Source organism: Pristiophorus japonicus, chromosome 13 (assembly GCF_044704955.1).
Source record: "Pristiophorus japonicus isolate sPriJap1 chromosome 13, sPriJap1.hap1, whole genome shotgun sequence".
Classification (NCBI taxonomy): Eukaryota; Metazoa; Chordata; class Chondrichthyes; family Pristiophoridae; genus Pristiophorus; species Pristiophorus japonicus.
The window spans coordinates 68666962-68682820 of NC_091989.1; the positions used below are offsets into that span (position 1 = coordinate 68666962).

At 46.0% G+C, this 15859-nt stretch overlaps 1 protein-coding gene across 4 annotated transcripts in view; it reads right to left on the reverse strand.

Annotated features, from left to right (window-relative positions):
- sox5 (SRY-box transcription factor 5) overlaps window positions 1-15859 on the reverse strand; it is a 239853-nt gene that overhangs the window by 106376 nt on the left and 117618 nt on the right. For 3 of the 4 annotated variants that reach the window (XM_070896692.1, XM_070896691.1, XM_070896693.1), the window contains one exon: window positions 10505-10631. In XM_070896692.1, the coding sequence (XP_070752793.1) occupies window positions 10505-10631 (127 nt within the window). Of the gene's footprint in view, window positions 1-10504; window positions 10635-15859 lie in introns of all 4 variants that reach the window. The other variant, XM_070896690.1, reaches the window with a different exon arrangement.

Genomic DNA, 15859 nt, shown 5'->3' on the forward strand with positions numbered 1-15859 from the left:
TCGGCCCATCGTGCCTGTGCAGGCTCTTTGAAAGATCAATCCAATTAGTCCCACTCCCCCTTCTCTTTCCCCAAGGTCTGCACACTTATCCTTTTCTAGTTTATCTCCAATTCCCTTTTGAAAGGTACTACTGAATCTGCTTCCACCGCTCTTTCAAGCAGTACATTCCGGATCATAACAATCACCACATTAAAAAATTCTCCTCATCTCCCCATTTGTCAATTATTTTAAGCCTGTGTCCTCTAGTTATCGACCCACCTGCCAGTGGAAACAGTTTCTCCTTAGTTACTCTATCAAAACGTCTCATCACTTTGAACACCTCTGTTAAATCTTCCCTTACCCTTCTCTGCTCCGAGGCGAACAATCCCAACTTCTCCAGGCCCTCCACATAACTGGTCCCTCATCCCCGGTGTAAATTTGGTAAATCTCCGCTGCATGCTCTCTGAGGTCTTGACATTCTTTCTAAAAATGCGGTGCCCAGAATTGGAAGCAATACTCCAGCTGAGGCCTAGCCGGTGATTTACAAAGGTTTAGCATTTTGTACTCTATCATCTCGGAACATACAAAGCTACGGAATCGATGGGCAGGAAAAGACCAGCTGGCCATGAAGCCTAGGCCACATCATGATGATTGGAGCATCATAACCATCAGGAACGGCTGAGGAGGTGCAGCACCATCTGGCTTCTGGATGCACAACTCGCCGTCATCATAGGCAGTCCCTCGGAATCGAGGAAGACTTGTTTCCACTCTTAAAAATGAGTCCTTAGGTGGCTGAATAGTCCAATACGAGAACCACAGTCCCTGTCACAGGTGGGACAGACAGTCGTTGAGGGAAAGAGTGGGTGGGACAGATTTGCCGCACGCTCTTTCCGCTGCCTGTGCTTGATTTCTGTATGCTCTCGGTGATGAGACCCGAGGTACTCAGCACCCTCCAGGATGTACTTACACAGTTGAAATACTGGTTCAATTAACATACTGCTGGTCAAGGTGGAATTCTCTAAGTGCAAATTGCAACATGGCTGATTCCAGGACAAAACGTCCTCATGGCTTATCCAGATGCAATTCATGACAAGAAGCTCAACAATGACTTAAAGATCCAGTAACATGAATTAAATGGGTGTCCTGGAGACGGCATTTTATATTGCTCCACATCAAAAATCAGAATCATACCAATCGGTAATGTTTATTCAGCCACAAACTAATTTACAATAAATACCAACTGTTGCAGATGAACAGAATGACAAACGTTCTGAGAGCTCGAGTGAGTTAATAATCATTCCATGAACTCTGAAGTCTTCAAATCCCCAGCATGCCCAACACTGCATGTAAGACACAGTTAGATTGTGCATGGTGTACGTGGGCTTCTGCCCAGTGCACGCAGACAATATAAAACATGGTCCTCCAGAGACACACAAGCCGAAGTCCTCCAGCAAACACTTGCCAAATGCCTTATTCACAGAGACAACTCGCATTTTAGACCATCCGTATTGTTCAGCAGATCAGGTTGCTGATTGTGTCAAACAATGTTCCACATAGGGCCTGATACTTTAGTCTCCAGTAGGATTTATCCAGACTAGAAATAATTCAAAGATTGGTATTGCAGATACCCAATGCACTTTTCTTTACTGTGGAGATGTGGGGGTGGTTAAAGATGCAAAGTACCACTCAAATCTCTATCTTAGTCCTTTATTTGATCCTGTACAACAACAATAGCAGCAACTTCCACTTATATAGCGCCTTTGATGCAGTAAAACGTCCCAAGGCGCTTCATGGGAGTGTTATCAAACAAAATTTGACACCGAGCCACTCAAGGAGACATTAGGACAGGTGACCAAAAGCTTGGTGAAAGAGGTAGGTTTTAAGGAGCGTCTCAAAGGAGGAGAGAGGGGTGCAGAGGCGGAGAGGATTGGGGAAGGAATTCCAGAGCTAAGGTAGCTGAAGGCACGGCAACCAAGAGCAGGACGACGGAAGTGCGGGATGCACAAGAGGCCTGAGTTAGAGAAACGGAGAGTGCTCGGAGGGCTGGAGGAAGTTACAGAGGGGCGAGGCCATGGAGGGATTTGAACACAAGGATGAGAAATTTAAACTCGAGGTGTTGCTGGAGCGAGAGCCAATGTCGGCCAGCGCGCATTTTTCCTACAGGCCTATATTTTTCTATTGAGGGTGGGGGATGGGCGGCACCTCCGGCACAGCAGAGTTCCCACTCTCCACGGAGGTGCCCCTTGGCCCTGACCGAATTGCTGGCTCTGGGGCAATGGTAATGCTGGAGAATGGCAGGAACTTAACGGGCAGCCAGCGAGATGCCTGATGAAAAAGAGAAGAAAAATAATTCTCGAGTTCGAAATGTTCCGGGAGATGATGGGACCGGCGTACATAAAAGTTGGTGAAAGAGGTAGGTTTTATGGAGTGTCTTAAAGGAGGAGAGAGAGATGGAAAGGCGGAGGGGATTGGGGAGGGAATTCTCTGCCGTATTTCCCTCACTTTGCATACGACCGCCCACAAGAAGGCGGGCAAATCGGAGGTGGCCAGTCCCAGCGCAGGCAGGGTATTGGTGGGGGGGGTGGGGATTTTGGACGGTGCCCTCTCTCATACACTGAAAAACCAGGCATGAGAGAGCAAGGGGAATATCTAGCCCATTGTTTTAATTGAGCTTCTTTACTTAAAATCCTCCAAATCCAGTACAACATCAGTTTAGTTAATTCATATTTGGAATTAAACATTTACTTTAGTCATAATGGCAAGTACAAAAAAGGATAGAACATCACAGGAACATTTACGTTCCATATTCCAGCTTAAAGGTGCGACATTTTGTTGCTGATGGCAATAGTTGGAAATGTATCACACATAAAACCTATTGTGTTCCTAACACAGATGAGGCTGCACACAGGGAGGTTAAAGTAACAGTGACCTCAGTCTTTATTACGACACTCCAAAGTGAGGGACAGGCCTTAGGGGCCAGCTTATATACAGTGCTCCCAAGGGATGCTGGGATCCCTTGGGACTTCAGGGGATGCGCTCCCTGGTGGCGGAACATGGATGCCATGAAGACACATTTCGACCTCTTCAGCCTCAGCCCTACACGATCCAGTTGCTAGAGGACCTCCTCCAGGTTTTGTAGGTGCTCGACGGTGTCCCAACCCGTAACCAATATGTCGTCCTGAAAAACCACCGTGCGTGATACCGACTTGAGTAGGCTCTCCATGTTTCTCTGGACGATCGCTGCAGCCGACCGAATTCCAAAAGGGCATCTGTTGTAGATGGACAGTCGCTTGTGCGTATTGATGCAGGTGAGGCCCTTCGAAGACTCCTCCAGCTCCTGCGTCATGTAGTCTGAAGTCAAGTCGAGCTTGGTGAATGTCTTGCTTCCTGCCAGCGTCACAAATTGGTCGTCTGCCTTAGGTTGCGGGTATTGGTCCTGTAGCGAGAAACGATCAATAGTTACTTTATAATCGCCGCAAATCCTGACCGTGCAATCACTTTTGAGTACTGGAACAATCGGGATGGCCCACTTGCTGAATTCCACTGGGGAGATGATGCCCTCGTGTTGCAGCCTGTCCAGCTCGATTTTCACTCTCTCCCTCATCATGTGAGGTACCGCTCGCGCCTTGTGGTGAATGGGTCGTGCCTCTGGGACCAAGTGGATCTGCACCTTCGCCCCGGAAAAGTTTCCAATGCCTGGCTCAAAAAGGGAAGGAAATTTTTTCAGAACCTGGGTACATGAGGCCTCATCGACATGTGATAGCGCTCGGATGTCATCCCAGTTCCAGCGGATTTTGCCCAGCCAGCTCCTTCTAAGCAGTGTGGGGCCATCACCCGGGAAATCCAGAGTGGCAGTTCGTGCACCGTGCCCTCATAGGTGACGTTGACCATAGCGCTGCCTAGGACAGTGATAAGCTCTTTGGTGTACGTTCTCAGTTTCGTGTGGATGGGGCTCAGGGCTGGTCTGAGTGCCTTGTTGCACCACAGTCTCTCAAGCATCTTTTTACTCATGATGGATTGGCTAGCGCCAGAGTCCAGTTCCATGGCTACGGGTAAGCCATTCAATTTTACATTTAGCATTATAGGTGGACATTTCTTCGAAAATGTGTGCACCCCGTGTACTTCAGCATCAGCCTCCTCTCTCTGAGGCTTGAAATTGCTTTGATCCACCATGGACCGATCTTCCTCTGCCATGTGGTGGTTAGCAGGTTTTGCAGAGCTTGCAGCTCGTTGGAGGTGCCCCATTGTTCCACAGCTCTTGCAAACATACCCTTTGAAGCGGCATGAATAGGCTGAATGGAAGCCTCCACAACTCCAACAAGGTGTGAATTGCCTTACATTCATTCTTTGTTGCGGCTCTGAGTCATCTGGGTCACCTGAGGCCTGCTGGCAGTTGCAGAATCATGGTTTCTGCCCTGTACATTTCTGCTCGCAAACACAGTTCCAGTTAATTTATGAACATTGCTAGCACTTATGTGCTGAGAGATTTGTTTGGTGTTATCACTGGTGGCCATAAACGCCTGTGCTATCACAATGGCCTTACTGAGGGTCGGTGTCTCTACAGTCAAACGTTTTTGTATGCTGGTCTCGTGGCCAATGCCCAGTACAAAAAAGTCTCTGAGCATTTGCTCCAGGTAGCCATCAAACTCACATTGTCCTACAAGTCACCTTAGCTCGGCGACATAGCTCGCCAGTTGCTGACCTTCAGATCGCTGGCACGTGTAGAACCGATACCTCGCCATCAGCACGCTCTCCCTTGGGTTAAGATGCTCCCGAACCAGTGTACACAGCTCCTCATACGACTTATCTGTGGGTTTCACCGGAGCCAGAAAATTTTTCATGAGGCTGTAGGTCGGTGCCCCGCAGACCGTGAGGAGGACTGCTCTCCTTTTTGCAGCGCTTCCTTCTCCGTCCAGCTCGTTGGCTACAAAGTACTGGTCTAGCCGTTCGACATAGGCTTCCCAATCCTCACCCTCCGAGAACTTCTCCAGGATGCCCAAAATTTTCTGCATCTTTGTGTTGGAGTTGTATACTCGTCGCCAGTTATTGTGTTCCTAACACAGATGCGACTGCACACAGGGAGGTTTAATAAGACATTCCAGAGTGAGGAACAGTCCTTAGGGGCCGACTTATATACAGTGCTCCCAAGGGATGCTGGGATCCCTTGGGACTTCAGGAGATGCACTCCCTGGTGGCGGAACATGGGAGTGCATGCTTTACAGATGCATAACAAAACCAAAATTCAATTTTCTTTGCATAACAAACGAGAGATTAAAAAATACACATGCGCTATCCGATCCCCACTCCCCATTTTGGATTTGTATCTGTCGAGTCTAATTCTGAGTACACAACTGTACTATCACACACCAGCCTGACTTGGAAATATATCGGTGTTCCTTCATCATCGCTGGGTCACAATCCTGGAACTCCCTCTGTAACAGCACTGTGGGAGCACCTTCACCACAAGAAGCGGTTCAAGAAGGCGGCTTACCCACCACCTTCACAGGACAACTACAGTGATGGATAATAAATGGCAACTTGCCTCTGACATCAACATCCTGTGAATGAATGTTCACCCCCCCCCGCCCCACTTACCTTCGCCACTTTAGCCCCAACACCCTTCCCCACCGTCAGCGTCAAATGCAATCCCGTGTTGTACAGGACAGGTTGGGATTAAGTCGAATCAAGGTGGGACTTCCCACTTCTACATCACTACCTTAGCGAGAAATACTGATCTTTGCGATCCTTCTGGTCTGTGACTGGAGGGAAAAGCTTTCGGGCTGTAGTTGCAGTTTTGTTTGACACAATAAGCAGCAGGATCCGCGAAGCATTAGAGACTCCCATTTTTCTACTGGGTGTAATATCCCACTGAAAGTGACGGGATACAGCAGAAGGACCCACCCAAATATGGACAAGTGCAGTCAGGTCATGCAGTAACGATCTCATTATCACCTTGGCAATGCCAGCACTTAAGTAGGGGCGACCCAACGCCAGGGATGACGTGATTGGCCCATCATCATCATCATCATAGGCAGTCCCTCGGAATCGAGGAAGACTTGCTTCCACTCTTAAAATGAGTCTTTAGGGGCCTGAACAGCCCAATACGGGAACCACAGTCCCTGTCACAGGTGGAACAGGTAGTCGTTGAGGGTAAGGGAGGGTGGGACTGGTTTGCCGCACGCTCTTTCCGCTGCCTGCGCTTGATTTCTGCATGCTCTCGGCGACGAGACTTGAGGTGCTCAGCGCCCTCCCAGATGCAATTCCTCCACTTAGGGTGGTCTTTGGCCAGGGACTTTCCCAGGTATCGGTGGGAATGTTGCACTTTATCAGGGAGGCTTTGAGGGTGTCCTTGAATCGTTTCCTCTGCCCACCTTGGGCTCGTTTGCCGTGAAGGAGTTCCAAGTAGAGCGCTTGCTTTGGAAGTCTCGTGTCGGGCATGCAGACGATGTGGGAGAACAGAGTGGCAGCACATCAGTGGGCTTTGCCAATTTGTTGGAGGCAGCAAGCTTTTTATGAGAGGTCACACACCCCTCTTAAGCTGCCTCAAGCAGCGGGTTCCTGCAAACAATGACCCTCCTGCCACCCCTTCCTTCCTCTCCCCCTCCTCTCCCACAAACATAGGCAGCAAACGGACAAGAGCTTTGCCCCAAGAAATATTTCCATTGGGTTGAGCCTGGCAGCTTCACCAGGGTCAATGATGGTTCAAGTAAGCTGCCATAAACTCTGCCTCTCCAACTGTGCACAGCAATATTCCAGCAAGAGCCCCTATTTATTTCAATATAAAATGAAAATGATGCAAAATTAAGAAGAATGCAATTTTGAAATAAATCAAATGATACCTTAAGAGGGGGTGGAAGATTCCATCACCACATTATGGGTATATGCACAGACCGCATACTGTAAAACTCTCCGTTCCCAGTCTATGATGTTCCATGCTTTAATTGCAGTTTCACAATATGTATTTCACGTACCAGTGTCAGCTGTGGCTCAGTGGGTAGCACACTCGCCTCTGAGTCAGAAGGTAAACTGACATACACTATGTAAACTTGAGGTCATCCAAAACTCGGCTGCCTGTGTCCTAACTTGCACCAAGTCCCGCTCACCCATCACCCCCGTGCTTTGTGACCTACATTGGCTCCCGGTTAAACAATGCCTCGATTTCAAAATTCTCATCCTTGTTTACAAGTCACTCCATGGCCTCGCCCCTCCCTCCTTCCTATCTCTGTAACCTTTTTCAGCCTCACAACCCCACAAGACGTCTGCGCTCCTCAAATTCTGCCCTCTTGAGCATCCCTCATTATAACTGCTCAACCATTGGTGGCTGTGCCTTCAGCTGTTTGAGCCCTAAGCTCTGGAACTCCCTCCCTAAACTTCTCCACCTCTCTACCTCTCTTTCCTCCTTTAAGACGCTCCTTAAAACCTACCTCTTTAACCAAGCTTTTGGTCATTGTCTTAATTTCTTCTTTTGTGGCTCAGTGTCAAATTTATCTGTTTTGTCTTTTGTTGTGATGCGCCTTGGGATGTTTTACTACGTTAAAGGCACTATATAAATAAAAGTTTTTAAATAAGGTTGTGGGTTCAAGTCCCACTCCTGGAACTTGAGCACATAAATCTAGGCTGACACTCCAGTGTAGTGCTGAGGGAGTGTTGCACTGTTGGAGGTGACGTCTTTCGGATGAGATGTTAAACCGAGACCCCATCTGCTCTCTCAAGTGGATATAAAAGATCCCATGGCACTATTTTGAAGAAGAGCAGAGATGTTATACCTGGTGCCCTGGCCAATATTTATCCCTCAATCAACGTAACAAAAAAACAGATTGGCCCTGAAATCCTGGCCTCCCTGGGTCCGTACAGAGTGTGTACGGAGTGTGTACAGACCCGGGAAGGCATTGGAAAAGCCGGTTTTCAGCGCACAATGCGCATGTGCTGAAAACCAGTTTTTCCGATCTGTCCAGCTCCGGCTTGACAGATCCTCCACATCTTGGGAGCAAGGCCATTTGCAAGGGCAAGATTGCAGGATTTACCCATATCTTGCCCGGCAAATGTCCTGAAAACTCTTGCGCCTGATAATAGCAGGTGCATGGCCTACTTTTACAGGCGGAAGAGTTTTAAAACACACTTAAAACATTAAAAATAAAATTAAAAATAACATTTTATTTTTAAAAACCCTGCCCACTACGTTAAATTTATTTTAAACCATAATTTAAAAAACTTGGAATTTTTTTTTCTCTAAGATATTTATTAACTTTAATTTCAATTAATTTTAATTATGTGAGTTGTGTTTTTTTATTTTTATTGTGTTTGTTTTTTTTCTCGATTGATAGCAATGAGAAGTCGTAGATACGGAGTTCCCATTGCTATTAATTGAGAATACTTTACCTGATTGGCTGAGCAGTCACACGTGACTGCACCGTCTGCGTGGGAACCTCGAGGATGGGAGCGCACTTCGTAGCGCGGGAAGAAAAGGCCTCCCTACCGGAATCCGGGGCGCCTTCGGGACCACCAGGTAAATTCGTAAAAATTCTCCGGTCGGAGGCAATTGCCCGCGGGAAGCCTCCGACCGCAATTTCAGGGCAATTACCTCGTCATTACCACTCTGCTGTTTGTGGGAGCTTGCTGTGCACAAGTTGGCTGCTGCGTTTCCCCCATTACAATAGTGACTACACTCCAAAAAGTACTTCATTGGCTGTAAAGCGCTTTGAGACGTCCAGTGGTCATGAAAGGCGCTATATAAATGCAAGTCTTTCTTTCTTTATATGCAGGCAGCAGACATGCCCTCAGTGGCAAAGATGGAGGAGGGGGTATCTGTGATGACCCCATACATCAACCAGCATGGCAGGCTGGAGGTGTCAAATGGAACTGGCCTCCTGCTTCAAAGAGATTCAGGTCCGATGCAACCAGTGAGGTATTCCAGGCCACTCTCACGCTCCTGCTAACAGCTAGTAGCAGAGCAGAACAGCAGGACATTGCGATCAACCTACGCTCAGAACTGGAGAATCGTGAAGAGCAGCGGGAGAAGGAGAGGGGGAGAAACGGGAACTAAAAGTAAATAAAAATTAAGTCAAGATATATATTTTTTTAAGTAAATGAAAGCATGGGAAGAAAAGCTTTTCACTTTTAAACAATCAACATTACTGCTCCTATAAAGAGTTCATCTCTGTATGCGTTGAAGGAATGCTTGTAAACCCACAGGAGATGGTGTGTAAAAATAACCATTTCATTACTGACTGTCAGCCTAAGACTCTGCATCGCTATATAGCCATGTTTTGTAATTATTACAAAATAGGCACATTTGTTATCGTTGAATGAAGTAGAGGAGCAGAGAGACTCAAGGGATTGAGATCCTTAAAGGTAAGAGGTCAAGTTGATAATGCTTTCAAAAAGCATATGGGATCCTAGGTTTTATTAATAGGGATATAGAGTACTAAAACAAAGAGGTAATGCCAAACCTGTACAAATCATCAGCTAAATATTATGTTCTGTTTTAGGCATCTTAATTTCAGAAGGTTGCCAAGGAGATGGAAAGGGTGCAGAAAAGATTTACTAAGATTACCCCAGAGATATGAGAGAGAGAGAGAGAGAGAGAGAGAGAAAGCAAGAAAGCAAAGAAAGAAAGACTTGCATTTATATAGCGCCTTTCACGACCACTGGACGTTTCAAAGCGCTTTACAGCCAAAGAGGTACTTTGAGTGTAGTCACTGTTGTAATGTGGGAAATGAACAGCAATAAATGACCAGATAATCTGTTTTTGTTATGTTGATTGAGGGATAAATATTGGCCGGAGGAAAGGCTAGAGAAACTGGGGATATTTTCATAAGAGCGAAGAAGGTTAAGAGGAGATCTGTTAAAAGTGTTCAAAATTATGAGGACTTTTGACGAGGCAAATCTGGAAAAATGATTTCCACTGCTTGGTGAGTCAGTAAGTAGAGGGCTTAAGTTTAAGATCATCACCAACAGAATTAACATTACAAATAAAGAGCACTTTCTTTTCCTTCTTGCCATATCTTCGAAACTGAATTTAGTACCGTGTGTACATCAATCGTAGCTAAGGCTCAGAGTCAGTCAACATTTGCTAAGATGCAGGCTAGGCATCATGTATTAATGCACCTCTTCTAATTGATTATTAAATCGTCATAATTTGACAAATTACACAACAATACTAAGGGAAAAACACAGTAACTGCGATTTCCATTATCAGTTCAGGGCCAAAACAATACTGTGTAATCTGAGTCTCTTTGCACGACACAAGTTCTGTCCTTTCAAATATACAGCTAATAAATAAAGAATAGATTTTTCTACCCACTTGCCTAAAGGATAAGCTGAGATAGCTTCACGCCCCAGCAGAACAAGGCTGCTGCGTTGCATTACTTCATCACCTCTCTCCTATTCATCTGAAGATTTTCCAGTCTGACTTGCTGACAGACTTGAACAGCATGCCATGATGTGGCATTTGCCCCGAGTGCCACTGTGAACCTCCCCCGTCCCAACAGAACGCTGCTTCCCGCCAAGCTTCACAGATACTTACTGCACCCTCCGGGTTTGTAGGAGAATCCGGGAGGCAGGAGGAATCCTTGCTGGGCTGCTGCAGCTGCCAGGGTCCGCTGGTCTGGAGGAAACACCGGGATCATCAATGGAGGCAACTGACCTTGAACCTGCTGAAGATTAAACAGAAAACAACATCAAAAGAGAGAAACGGGTCCTCGGATTAGAAGTGACATTACAGGTGAATGCATTTACAAGGGGCCATCTGCAGCACCCAACACACCAACACATACAAATGGTCAGATTTTCCCACAGCGTAGTGAGGTGGGTATGCGAGCCCAGTCAATCATAGACATTTACAGCACGGAAGGAGGCCATTTCAGCCCATCGTGTCCGTGACGTCCAACAAAGAGCTATCCAGCCTAATCCCACTTTCCAGCTCTTGGTCCGTAGCCCTGTAGGTTACGGTACTTCAAGTGCCATTCCAAGTACTTTTTAAATGTGGTGAGGGTTTCTGCCTCTATCACCCTTTCAGGCAGCAAGTTCCAGACCCCACCACCCTCTGGGTGAAGACATTTTCCCTCAAATCCCCTCTAAACCTTCTGCCAATTATTTTAAATCTATGACCCCTGGTTGTTGACCCCTCTGCTAAGGGAAATAGGTCCGTCCTATCCAGGCCCCTCGTAATTTTATACACCTCAATAAGTTCTCCCCTCAGCCTCCTCTGTTCCAAAGAAACCAACCCCAGCCTATCCAATCTTTCCTCACAGCTAGAATTCTCCAGCCTTGGCAACATCCTCATAAATCTCCTGTGTACCCTCTCTCGTGCCACTACTACTTGTAACCTGAGAGGTTGAGAGTTCATAATTTTACCATTAAACTTGGCACTGGCAAAAATGACCGTGAAAGCTGCTGGACTATTGTACAAACCCAACTGGCTCACTCATGTCCTTCAGGGAAGCAAGCCTGCTGTTCTGACCCAGTCTGGTCGACATGAACTCCAGTCTCATACTATATGGTTGGGCGGGCCACATTGTCCGCATGCCCGACACAAGACTCCCAAAGCAAGCGCTCTACTCGGAACTGCTACATGGCAAGTGAGCCCCAGGTGGGCAGAGGAAACATTTCAATGATACCCTCAGAGCCCTCCTTGATAAAGTGCAACATCCCCACCGACTGGGAGTCCCTGGCCAAAGATTGCCCCAAGTGGAGGAAGAGCATCCAGGAGGGCGCTGAGCACCTCGAGTCGCATCGCCGAGAGCATGCAGAGAACAAGCGCAGGCAGTGGAAGAAACGTGTGGCAAACCAGACTCCATAACCCCTTTCCTTCAACCACTGTCTGTCCCACCTGTGACAGAGACTGTAATTCCCGTATTGGACGGTTCAGTCACCTGAGAACTCATTTTTAGAGTGGAAACAAGTCTTCCTCGACTTCGAGGGACTGCCTATGACAATGATGATGTGGTTGACTTTTAATGTTACACGGTAACAAGGCAATAAATATAGCTTTGAAGGAACTTTCACTTGTGAACTGTCTTTCATGACCTCAAGATATCCGAAAGTACTTTACCAACAATTAATTACTGTTGAAATGTTGTCGTTGTAGGGAAACTCGGCAACCAAAAACACGCACAGCAAGGTCCCACAAACAGCAATGAGATAATTACCAGATAATTTGTTTTACTGATGTTGGATGGGGGATAAATATTGGCCAGGACATCAGGGAGAACTCCCCTGTTGTTCTTCGAATAAGTGCCACAGACTCTTTTATGCCCACCTGAGAGGGCCGACAGAGCCTCAGTTTAACATCTCATCCAAAAGACGACAGCTCTGACAATGTAGCGCTCCAGCAGTACTGCACAAGCGCGCAGTCTAGTTTTGTGCTCAAGTCTATGGAGTGCGACATGAACCCACATCCTCCTGACTCAGAGACAAGTGCTCCAATCGAACAAAATCAATCAAAGTTGTCATGGGGGTGGGGAGGGTGGGCACGGGGGGATGGATATTGAGGTGCACAGCCAACACGATACACAAAGTCACTTTGTAAATTATCTTTTACAGCTCAATTATCGCAGAGAGATACTGAAAAGTGTTATGGCAGCCAACAAGAAACAGGGAGCCAAATAGGTCAAAAGAATTGTGACTAAGGCTTGTGTTCAATCCTAGACATTAAAAAAGTAATAAGTTCAGGGCAGTGTGGTAATTATAATGTGATCGTTTTTCTTTAGCGGATGGGGGGTCGGTTAATATTGTTGTCATCCAGTTGAAGCCCCCCAATTGTAGGGAATAGAACACTTTCCATTTTAGATGCTCAATATGAAGCTCGAGCAGTTCAGTTACAGTATGCCCACATACAGAACAAAGTTCCTTCTGAATGAAAGCAAAATACTGTGGATGCTAGAAACCTGAAATTAAAACAGAAAATACTGGAAATACTCAGGTGATCAGGCAGCATCTGTGGAGAGAGAAGGAGAGTTAATGTTTCAAGTCGATGAAAGGTCATCAAACTGAAACGTGAACTTTGTTTCTCTGTCCACAGATGCTGCCTGACCTGCGGAGTATTTACAGCATTTTCTGTTTTTATCCCTTCTGAACTCACCTGGTAAAACGCTGCAGTACCATGTGTAAAATGTTCCACTACCCACATTGGCAATTCATGTTGCTTTTCAGAGTGACACTGCCAAACTGGTAACAAATTGTGTGCTGTGGGGCCGTCCCAATTAGGACGTGGGCCGTGACTGTATAAACTCATTTCACATTGGGCCGCTAAGGCAAGCAGAAAAGGGACACCTCCCATCAACATGAGCTGTTGTGAACCCAGTGCCCAGAGGTGAAAGCTTGCTTTGCTCACTCAATGCACCGCTATTCACCTGATCATTTCAGTTGTGATTTGGCCACAATACATTCCATCTTCTGGTAGTTGTTGCATGGAAGAAAAGACTTATTTTCAGAAGGCCTTTGATAAAATCGCACATAAGAGGTTAGTTGCAAAATTAAAGCATATAGGATTGAGAGTGGGGGGGTAATGTATTGGCATGCTTTGAAAATTGGTTAACTGACAGGAAACAGAGAGTAGGAATAAACGTGTCTTTTTCGGGGTCGCGGGCAGTGACTAATGAGGTACCACAGGGATCAGTGCATGGGCCCCAGCTATTCACTATATATATAGAAATGATTTGGATGAGGGAACCAAATGTAAAATTCCAAGTTTGCTGACGACACAAAACTAGGTGGATTGTGAGTTGTGAGGAGGATGCAAAGACGCTGTAAGGTGATTTAGATAGGTTGAGTGAGTGGGCAAACACATGGCAAATGCATAATAACGTGGATAAATGTGAAGTTATCCACTTTGGTAGGAAAAACATAAGGACAAAGTATTATTTAAATGGTGATGGCTTGGGAAGTGTCGATGTACAGAGGGACCTGGGTGTCCTTGTACACCAGTCATTGAAAGCAAATATGCAGGTGCAGCAAGCAGTTAGGGGCAAATGGTATGTTGGCCTTCATTGCAAGAGGACTTGAGTACAGGAGCAAGGTTGTCTTACTACAGTTACACAGGGCCTTGATGAGACCGCACCTGGAGTATTGTGTGCGGTTTTTGTCTCCTTACCTAAGAAAGGATATACTTGCCATAGAGGGAGTGCAGCGAAGGTTCACCAGACTGATTCCTGAGATGGCAGGACTGTCGTAAGAGGAGAGATTGGGTCGACTAGGCCTGTATTCACTAGAGTTTAGAAGAATGAGAGGGGATCTCATTGAAACGTATAAAATTCTGACTGGGTTGGATAGACTGGATGCGGGGAGGATGTTTCCCCTGGCTGGGAAGTCCAGAACAAGGGGACTCAGTCTCAGGATACGGGGTAGGAAAGTTAAGACCGAGATGAGGAGAAATGTTTTCACTCAGAGGGTGGTGAACCTGTGGAATTCTCTACCACAGAAGGCTGTGGAGGCCAAATCACTGAATGTATTTAAGAGAGAGATAGATAGATTTCTAGAAACAAAAAGCATCAAGGGGTATGGGGGGAAAGCGGGAATATGGTGTTGAGATAGAGGATCAGCCATGATCATATTGAATGGCGGTGCAGGCTCAAAGGGCAGAATGGCCTACTACTGCTCCTATTTTCTATGTTTCTATATTTATTGTGGGGGGGGGGGAATTTTCTCCATTTACGCTACTTTTCCAGGGTTTCTGCAAATCTTTTGCTAAAGTTATAGCAGTCAACCTGGATAACCTCTGCAGAAAATCAACCCCCCCCACCCCCTCCGCCTCCCCAAGTCTTTGATTATGGTCTGCCAGAAATGCCCTGGAAGGTTTCCTGTGGTCCTCAAAGCCCCTGCCTCCTTCACCCTGGTCAGTAAATCTTAGCTCAATAATTCAAGTGATTGTTTGCTCATGTTGGGTTATTCATGATTGAAGCCAGATTTTTATTTTTATATATAGAGATATATATCTATATAGATATAGATATATATATAAATATATATACACACACACACACACATACACCACCACTCCTCATTAATAATATAAAATTGTAGTTAAATGCATTTTTTGAATGCACAAAAATATGTCTTCAGTATTACCACTGCAAACAAGCCTCCCATCCACAGATAATATCGCTGTTATATAAATGCATCCTCATCTACCTTCTTTCTCTCAAAAAAAATTATTATTTATAGTGATGGGAATGTTTAGAATGTAAATGACACGTTAGTGTGGGAGAGTCGAAGGCAATTATCTGAAGGTTGGGTTAAGCTGTTTTATTGAGCTCGTGTAGGTGGAGCCATGTTTGCCTTGTTAGATGATATGTGACCGAGGCATGCTCGTTCAATGCAAAAACAGAACAATTTCTCATCCCCAGCGCTATCACCATTTGCGAGAATCTTAAAGAGGTCTTTAAGATTATGAAAGGATTTGATAGTGACTTTGTTTTCACTTGTTGGGCGGGGGGGAGGAGGACCAAAACTAAGGTCCATAAATATAAGAAAGTCACCAAGAAATCCAATAAGGAATTCAGGAGAAATTTCTTTACCCAGAGAGTGGTTACAATGTGGAACTCGCTGCCACAGGGAGTGGTTGAGGTGAATAGCGTAGTTGTATTTAAGGGGAAGCCGGATAAACAGATGCGCAAGAATAGAAGGATGTGCTGATAGGGTGAGATGAAGTAAGGTGGGAGGAGGCTTGTGTGGAGCATAAACACCGGTATAGACTAGTTGGGCCGAATGGCCTGTTTCCGTGCTGTAAAATTCTGTGCCATTAGCTTGTGACGTTTTGGCTTTTTACTGCCACATATGAGTGGGGTCGCACTATACTGTTCCACTGAAGATAGATTCGATGATCAGGTGCTGGGCCTTGTGAAGAAAAATATTCTTTCTACTCTTCAGTCTCCATTACCGC